General features: G+C 32.1%; 1 protein-coding gene across 1 annotated transcript; it reads left to right on the forward strand.

Annotated features, from left to right (window-relative positions):
- The first annotated feature begins 2,002 nt into the window (after nucleotides 1–2,002).
- On the forward strand, nucleotides 2,003–6,417 carry LOC130453127 (twist-related protein 2-like). Its single transcript, XM_056792736.1, has one exon. The coding sequence runs from the start codon at nucleotides 2,019–2,021 to the stop codon at nucleotides 2,751–2,753; it is 735 nt and encodes a 244-aa protein (XP_056648714.1). The 5' UTR covers nucleotides 2,003–2,018; the 3' UTR covers nucleotides 2,754–6,417.
- The last annotated feature ends 3,559 nt before the right edge of the window (nucleotides 6,418–9,976 follow it).

Genomic DNA, 9,976 nt, shown 5'->3' on the forward strand with positions numbered 1-9,976 from the left:
AATTATTTAATTATTTTGAACCTAGTACCAAAATGCACTTACTATTAGAAAAAATAGTTTTTTCTATCAATTTTTGTTCAATATTTTATCTGATATTGAATATTTGCTCATTTTGTAAAATCTTAGATGTTGCTGATGTTTTTTCGTTTTGTCTTAATGATAATAATTATTCAAAAGTTTGATTCACGTGCGCACCCCACCCAAACTTAACACGTACGAAATGATTTGTTGGATCGACTGTGTCCTGTGATCAAACATCAAGTTGGTAACTTTTCATAGAACAAAAATGATTGTATTCGTTAATGAAGATAAGAGAATTGAATTGGAACTGCATGAATGATTCTCTATGATTTCGTTTTTATATAATACAAAAGTGGGAAGTGATGAATACACCTCATAATTATTTGAAAGGGAACTCCACATTTATCACTTAGCAAGTTCAATAGAAGCACTTGAAAAAGCCTGTTTTTTGAATATATCTGTTATTAACTAACAAAACGCAAAAAACAAAAAACTCTTGGCAGCGAACGATCAATATGTTCCTGACAGTTACTGATAGGTAGCAGTAGCGCTATGCAGTACGTCCGCTGACCATTAGAGGACACTAAATGGTTCTCTTTAGAAAGCTGTGACGTTTACTGCACACGATAACTCTAAATCCCGTCTTAAGCAGATTCCACTGTTTCAGTCTTGAGCTTAGCACTTCATCTTTAGCTTTAGCTTTAGCAAATCTCATTAATCCGACTGGTGAATCAAATGCGGTACTTGAGGAATGACGGGAGGTGTAAATTTTGTTTCAATTTCTTTTTTTTCAGATCTGCTTAAACTTTTTCGTTTTTGCTTCAGAAAACACCTCCGCTTATTCGACTTCGACTACATCCGAAAGCTTTTGATATTGCTCAAGAAAAATACTGCATTTTTTTCTTATTTTTGACAGTTCTCAAAGCCTTATTCACCTAAGTACAGCTTTTAAAAAATGCTACTGCATTGTAGATTAACTATATATGGATTTGTGTACTTAAATTTTGAATGTTCATACAGAAAAAGTTGGAAAATATCTATCTTTTCCTTCATAATAATTTGTTCTATAGTGTGTGTCAAAAACAGAGGTTCTTTTTAGCAAAATTCACATTTTGGTCAAATCTCTTAAACGACTAGTATTTGAATATCCGATGGTTGTATTTTATGTATTCGACCATGTAGAAGAATAGAGGAATTTTTCTTTGGGAAATTTTGTAGTAAACTAATGCCGATTGGTCGATAGAAATCGGCAGTGAAATCGCTTTTTAGGGCTTAGAAACTGAAGTAACTAAACTCAATAACAAATATTTTTTTTAATAAGGTTAAAACAATAATGAATTAAAAATGCAGGGTGAACGAAATTTGTACCCATGACCGGCGAAACCACAGAGGTAGGCGCCTAACGAACGCAATTAAAATGGTGGATATACTAACAATAATAAGCTACAAAGGAGAGTTGCAAACAAACAAACAAGCTCGCTAACTGTTAAAAAGTTTCCTTTACGCCATATTCCTATTTTCAACTTTACATTTCATTCATATGTTTACCAGTTTTTAAATATAATTACAAACAGTGGTTATTCAACACCTTTAAATACGTTATCCAGCACTTATTTGTATAAGAATAGTTTTACTTTATAATGTTAACATTACATATAAATGAGAAATAATTACCACGTGTTTGAATATGGTACGCCACTGGTTTGAATCCATCAATGGAATAAAGAGAGACAGTGAACAAGCCGAAACACCACTGGGATGATCCTTTACGCGAATTATCGAGAGAGACAGACTAGGGTAGTCTAATGAAAGGAAATGAGGCAGGCATGGACTCATCTCCCGTAGTAGGGACGTCGCTTGATTTCTATTGGTTGAAAATATAGTTAAGCTGTCTAAAGATTTCAGTAGAATTTCGGAAATCCCACAATAGTTCATTTTGACTTTCAGTTACACGAATTTGGTAGTGCCGAGTGATATTTTTTTTTCGAAAAATTAAAATGTTCGAAACTCGTAGTGAATCTTCTTCACCTGTGTATCGAAATATGTCACCGAATTCTTCACCTAGTTATGATGATTACGAACAAACTAGATTAATGGATTTAACTAATTCTAGTGATAAATATTTACCGGCTACTTTACCTCATCCCGATAACAGTGCCTTTGCCTTATTTTATAGTCAGCAAAATTTACATCAGAATCGATATTACGAAGAGGATGGTCGAATGCAATCTCCTAATTATCACCACGAACACAGACCAGCTTACGAATACCACGAAGGAACTTATATCAAAGTCGAACCTGTGGACGAACCTCCAGTATTAAAATCTAGAAATTCAGGTAGAAAACGTCGAAATATGGAAGCAGACGATGAAAATTCCTTTTCCAAATCCAAATCACGAAGAAAATCACCGCAAAGTTTCGAGGATTTACAGACACAAAGAATAATGGCGAATGTTCGAGAGAGACAAAGAACACAAAGCCTTAACGAAGCTTTCGCTAGTTTGAGAAAAAGTATACCAACATTACCGTCGGATAAATTATCAAAAATACAGACACTGAAATTAGCTGCTAGATATATAGACTTTTTGTATCATGTTTTGTCTACGTCGTCACCTGAAAATCCCGGTGAGAGTGACATTTTAGGTAACGTTTGTTCATATACAGCGCACGAAAAACTTTCAAGAGCGTTCAGTATGTGGAGGATGGAGGGCGATTGGAATACGCAAATGTAATGTAGAATTTAGTATGTAAGTTATTTTTTTTTAATTCTTACCACATTTTTATAAATTTTATGGGAATAATGCTCCGATATTCGTAACAAAATTTTTATAATTTATAAACCATAATTTATAAAAGAAAGTCATTTTTCAAAGTATTATATATATTTGGTTGTACTTTCCAATAGGAATATTAACCGCTCAATCAAGAGACTCATTTATTTGTCAATCCACGTTCTAATCATTGCATGTTTTGGATTTGTCCACTATTTTTTCCATATTTTCCATCCACGGTCTCCCATTTTGTTCAGATCACTTGTTATTTGGATTTTTGGTCTTCTTTTGGACTAGTTTCCTAATGGTTCCCATTCTGTTATTTTTTAAATTTCATCTGTTTTATGTGTCCTTGCTATCGTATTCGCTGAGATTTTATAAATCTGATGATAGTCTCTTAATTTAAAATTTCTCTGATTTCAGCGTTCATAATTCATAACCATATATTGTTCGTAATTTAACTTTTCTAATCCGTATATTCTTATCATTTCTCTTTCGAAGGTGTTAAGTTCTTCATCAGCTTTTGTTAGATTCATCGTTTCTCTTCCATAGGTTACTGTTGACCTTATTGCTTATAAGATTAAACGTGCATCTTGTAATTGCACAATTTCTCCAGAATCTCCAGAATTATTTCCAGAATCGGACTGAAAGTATCGATATTGTGAAAAATAACTTCTGAAACTTTTGTTTGTTATTTAAAAACTTTTCTGTTATCTTTTCTGGAAACATCGTTATGTAGATCCCAATAAACACAACACAAATTGAGCACAATCAGATATAATCCAAAAATAAGTTTGACAAAAACTACAAATAAGTTCAGAACCTAAGTATTATGTCTTTTTTTCTAACCAAATTTTTTATTGTGAATATTATTTCTTGTAAATTTTGTAACAAAACTTGTATATAAATACTTAACTACTTTTTATTAACATACTCTTAAAAAAAAGCGAAACCCATTCATTTAACTATTTAGCTAATTTTAATTTGCTTGAAAACATTTTCTAAGTGTAAAATCAAAAACTCGAAAAGGAAATTAATGCTACCTCCAATGCTTTGAATTGTTTACTTTTACAAACTGCGGCATGGTATGTTTGAAGTTTTGGAACATTGATATAATCTGATTTAAACAGTGTTACCAATAAATGAAAAAGCCTAACGGTACTTTCCATATCTAATGATTTTGTTATTCTAGTAATGGTTGTTGTAAAAATTCAGTCTAATATCTGATATATTAGGCGTAGGCATAATGCAAATTCAGACATTCGATAAAAAGCCTAGGAATTTTACAAAAAACCGGTAAAACGTGATCCTGAGAGCTTTCTTGAGTTATGACTAGATAATGACTAGGAAATTTGACAAAATGTCGGCATAACATATGTAGAAGACTGGTTACAATTGGAAATAAGAGATAGTCTTATTAACCACAGTTTTATTTCAAAAAAGATACATAAATACACATTTCTAAAATTAAACAAACACGTAAGATAGCTTACCAAACTTTGACTATAATGTTAAATACAAATCAATCGAATAAACTCAATATAATTAAGGCAAAATATATATTTATTTATTATAGCATGTCAAGCTTCTATGACAGTTAGGGGAACAGACATTCTTACTTTTAAAGCAGGCACATTCATTTGAATTGCACCGTTTATCACCTTCACTACTTAATTTTAAAATAAATGCAACTACCTCAATGTGATTACTCGATCAGAGACATCTTGGAAGCCAGCCGAGGAATATTGAATTTCATTCCTTGAAAACCAAGATTTTACAATTCCTTTTAAGAGTGCCCGTTCTAAATGTCTACCACTATAACTATTCTTCTTCTTTTAATGCTTATCCATTAATGGATGTTCGCGACCACATTTTTCATGGCTTCTCTATCTCTAGCGGTATGGATCAATGTCTGAATATCTTGTATACCCGTCCAATGCCTCACGTTCCGCAACCATGACATCCTCTTCCGTCCCAATCCTCTCTTACCTTCAATCTTGACCTCGACTATCAGACTAACAGAAGGAATTGATATTTATGGCCTCGCATTATATGGTTAAGATATGCAATCTTTCGTTTCTTCACGATGTTAAACTATAACTATTAAATTTTAAAAATCGAGAGGACCACGATCGAACTGCCAGAAAAACGTACCATCCTATTTCAATAGGATTAATCCTCTTGTTTGTTGTCTGTAACATTTTTTTCTGCCTCCTTTTTCTGGCCAGCAAAACAGTTTTGCCTTTTATCTTCGATACCGTTTTTAATTGAAAAAAGAGCACATATAACTTCAGATTATGATGAAGATAGAGGATGGTTTTCGACCTTGTCACTGCACACGATGCAGCACGCTGCAGTATCACTTGGCGTCGCGCTTATTCTATCTGCGTTTTTATCAGATGATTCTTCTTCTGCATTAAATGGACTGCTTTCAATTTCTTGCTGTGGGTTAGAATCATTTTCTTCTGTTTATTCGTGTATTTCTTTTTCGAGATCATATTCGGCACGAAACTCTGGAAGATTAGACTAGTTTAATCTTACTTTTGGTTCAGCTCCAAAGAGGCACGGTAGGGTTTCTTTCAATAATATGATGCTTGGAGGAATTTTTTTACCACTGCACAAAGTACCAACCTATAGACCAATTTGCAGAAAAATTATCGGACATCCAAGCACGACAACATCTTAATTGCTACGATCTATTCTACCTTGACTTTGAAGATGACGTGGTCTCCCATGTATAATTTTACAGCGGAGCTAGTTACTAACAATCTGCTCGATTAAAAAATGAAATATATTCTCGGTCATTGTCGTTTCCATTTGTAGAAAAATGTTTACTGGTTCTAATGCTATTTCTAAAGCGCGTTTTGTCTGTAAGGGACGCGGATCTAAAAATTTGGTAGCGTGGTCTGGATAATTGAGAAGCCATTATAATTTTTATCGAGGGCTGATTAAAAATCCATTAGGGCCCCATGATTTTGAAATCTTTAGAAAGAATAGGGCATTCGACTAATCCGTTACGTGATGTGATGTTGGAGGTACTCTATTCAATACGAGAAATTGTATTTGAATGGAATACATGAAAAGGTGAAATTCTGTCCGATTTTATGATGGGTATAGTCTTAGCAAATATCGAAAGCTGTAATATAAACTTCTAGTTCACCTTAAGGTTACCAATGTCTTGACAGTCTCGGTTAGTTAGCTGTTTCGAAATTATTAATGTATCTAGATCAAATTGCATCCATTAATTTTTTATCCCACCAAAAACTACGAATTTCTCATTAATTAATTTTTCAAAACTCAAAATAGAAATAATAAGGCCTTACTTTGCTATTAGTCAAAAGTAATTTAATAGATACAGAAATTAAATTTGTCCAAAAACGAAACAGAATTATTTTCAAAAACTAATAATATAACTCTATATACATATACAGAGTACTACTGAATTCATGTGACAAAATTCATGAAATTAAGATGGGTCTTTCCTATAACACATTTTCCTACGCCCTTTATGAGGTATCGCCCTTAAAAGGTGGTGACTAAAATTGAGGTTTTGTTTCATTTTTTTAATTTCAGTACAGCTGGAGACTTGAAAATCTGTCATTTTCTACAGAGAAAAAAAAATAAACACCATAATTTATAATTTTCTTAATACATTGAGTGGAAAACGGTAAAAATATAAAAAGTAATACGATTCATAATAATTGGTGGAAATGACCATCTGTAGCCAAAATAAATGAAGGTTGTTTATGATTCATGGATTGTCGTACATGTTTAGACAAAAAATAAAAACTTAATTTTAGTCACCACCACTTAAGGGTGACATCGCGCAAAGGGTTAGGCTGAGGAGATTTTGATATAGGAAAGACTCATCTTAATTTCATACGAGCAATCATCACCCTGTATATACAGTATACTCACTACATAAAAGAAAGTTGTTTGGTATTTTGTTATTTCTGTTGATAGTAGTGGTCACATTATGTCCCATTATTTGAAATGTTATTAATGCTTTTCTACTTTTTCTCTGCCAAAAAATTTCGAAACAACGATAGTGGTATCATTAGCCTTTTTGTGTTTGTTTCCCGTTTTCTCAAGGAAAGTACGCTTTCTCTATTAGTAAATGATACCAAAACGTAGGTAAAAATCATAATGTGTAAAGTTAATATTCTTAGTAAAGTTATAGTTTTTGATTGATTGAATTTATTTTGTAAATAATATGAAACATCATTAAGGAGAATGTTCAAAAATTTACTTACCAGAATCTTTTCGTAATATTTGAAGTCGACCATGTTACAGCCGGTTAATAATATTAGAAAAGTAGAATGCTAAGTATATTGAGTCTTTTTCTTTAGTCTCAGATTAAATACTACAGATATATCACTATTTTAATTTCTCTCGAAACGCCGCCGTTTTGTTCTCATGTGTATGCTTCACTATCTTCCAAACTTTGATTTGAATTTCTTTTTCTGACGGAAATCTTAGAACTTCACTAAATCTGGAACTGGAACTTTTTCAACGACAAATTCATTTCTAAATAAACATTATTTTTTCAGTGTATCAGCAAAAATATAATTTTTCGAAGTGTACATGGAAAATTACATAGTAATAATTGTTATCGAGACTTCTTCCATCCATTATAGGGCTTGCCCTGTATGCTCCTCCAATTTTTTCTGTCTCGATCTTAGGATGTTGATATCAATGATTCGTTATATATTTTTGGACGTCAGCCTACTGATCTTCTGTTGGTTGGCATCTCCTTGAATACTTGTTTCACCAGTCCATCCTCCCCCATTCTGTCGACGTGTACCTTCAATTTACAATGTTATCAGTAAATCAAAATATCTATATAAACCTTATTTGATGAAATTAACATTCATTGCTTGTTTGAAGTAATCAATAGTTTTATTAGCGATTCAGTGGACTTTCAATTTAATATAGCTCTAATACTCTTGCTGAATTAACAAGGGATTTTAACAATTTTCCGCAAGACAAGACTTGTGATTTAACAGTAAACGACATAAAAAAACCGAATCAAACTTTTGATCCTAAGAAAAACTTTAAAACTGCTGTTACTGATTCGTAATCAATGATTAAACAGAAACAATGTAACCAGTGGATGCGAAAAGGTACTAACATGCAGAAATAAGCACGCCTCAAACCAATTTTGAAAGTGCGTATGCTACCGGTACCTGAACTGATTCGGAATCATACCCGCTGTAAAAGGTAATATTTAGAATGAATTGAAAAAATTCATTTCAAATCACCTCCGTGGATGTCGGGTGTGTCGCTTTATTCGGCGTCGTCTTTTTGATTTATTCGTGACAGTCCAAATTATCCCCTTTTCTCGGAGTTCGGGTTTTCCCGTCCTCTTCTCTTTTTACTTACTGTATCTCTCTATTGTCATTCATTCTACAAAGGTGTCAAGAACATTTAAATTGTTCGGCATTTGCATTGTTTCTAGTATGTAAATGTAAATCTACCTTTTATTTTCATTTCCTATATGACTTCGGTTCTCTGTGAATGGTTTATTTCAGTGGCCTGGATTTTTACTTGTAAATGAGTTTTATTCCAAGAAAAATACATTTCTATGTATTTTGAAATTATTTCTTCCCTTATAAGCATTCATTCTTCAATTTCTCCCTGTCTATTGATTTTTATTGCTCTGTATTTATCGATATTCAGTTAAAACTTTCCATTACTTCAAACTGATTATCGTCTATTTTAATTTTAAGATTTTCTTCTGTACGACTACACTATTTTTGTCTCTTCTATATTTATTTTCATTCACAGTGTCAATTCATAAATATTTTTGAAAAATTTATTTTTATAACATAATCATATAAACTAACTTATAAAAAATACCATAAAAATCTTTGATGTTTTATCTTGGCAATGCTGATTTGTTGTAGCAATATTTTGAAATTACAGAAGAATCTTGATTACATAAACCTCGATAACGTAAAAACTTCTATAAATTCATAAAATGTTTTGTTCTCTTCCCCTCAGAGTCCAAAACCTCTTTTACTTGAAATACGCATATAACTCTATAACTTAAACGGATAATTTGAGCTCCGCACTTCAAAAACTCAAAGTTATAAAGATGGATGTAACTTCAATCATCTATCGATGATTTTGAATAAATGTAAAAATAAAAATGGTTCTCTGTAGACCATTAACATTGTCCATTCTTTACACGTGTTTACCAAATGGCTTCAATGCAAACAATAGACTAAAGTCTACAGTAATTATTTGTATGTATCTATCAGTATCAGTAAAAATATCAAACAATGAAAATTCTTCAACTTAAGCCCTTACAAGTAAAAACCTTTATAACTTAAATTATTTAACGTTTCCCTTGGTCTTTATCTTATCGAAGTTCCACTGTATAAATAATTTATGTACACAATAGAGAAATGAGTTGAAAATAAATTGAGATTATTTACAAGTTATTAATGTTTAACGTGCAACTTTTGCGTTTTCAAAAACTAAAAAGTTAAAAATGTGATCCGCTATTTTTGAAACTAGGCCTAATCAGTTTAGCTTTTAGCCTGGAACATAACTCACACTTTATGTGGCTTAAAATCTTAAAATATCTAATAAATCGCGGACAGAATCACATTCAGATATTATAAGGGTTTCCATATTTCTTCTACTTTTACTTTTTCTTCTTCTAATACTTAATTCATGTTGTGAGTTTCCTTCTGTTATAGGTGCCTTCCATATTATTTGATTAATTCTGTTCAACACAGTCGAATGCTTCTTGAATGTCCCTATGAATGAACCTAAGGTACACTTTTTAACTAGTTCAAATAAATTTTCTCTGAAAGCCACTATGTAATTCTTCTAACTGGTTTCCATAATTTTTTGTTATCTTTTTGAAAAATAGTAAAATACGTATAACCCAATGTTTTGAAATTTTTCCTTTGTTCTATAATCTGTGTGTAAATGTAATGGGCATATGCAGCTCATTTCCTTCCAAATTTTGTAGTATTTTTGAGGTAATATTGTTGAATATGTGCATCGAGCGCACGTGAGTCGAACGCACGGGGGTTCGAGCGCACATTTGCAGGTATAAAGACAACAGAGAAACAAAGAGTTAATACTTTCTCATCAATGCGATTATAGTCATAGTTTCCTAACCTAACCTAACCTAACCAAACCTAACTTAACCTAACCTTTTTTTTTTT

The sequence above is a fragment of the Diorhabda sublineata genome, chromosome 2 (assembly GCF_026230105.1).
Source record: "Diorhabda sublineata isolate icDioSubl1.1 chromosome 2, icDioSubl1.1, whole genome shotgun sequence".
Taxonomy (NCBI): Eukaryota; Metazoa; Arthropoda; class Insecta; order Coleoptera; family Chrysomelidae; genus Diorhabda; species Diorhabda sublineata.

Coding starts and splice junctions, on each gene's coding strand:
- LOC130453127 (XM_056792736.1), top strand. CDS start 2,019: ATGTTCGAAACTCGTAGTGAATCTTCTTCACCTGTGTATCGAAATATG.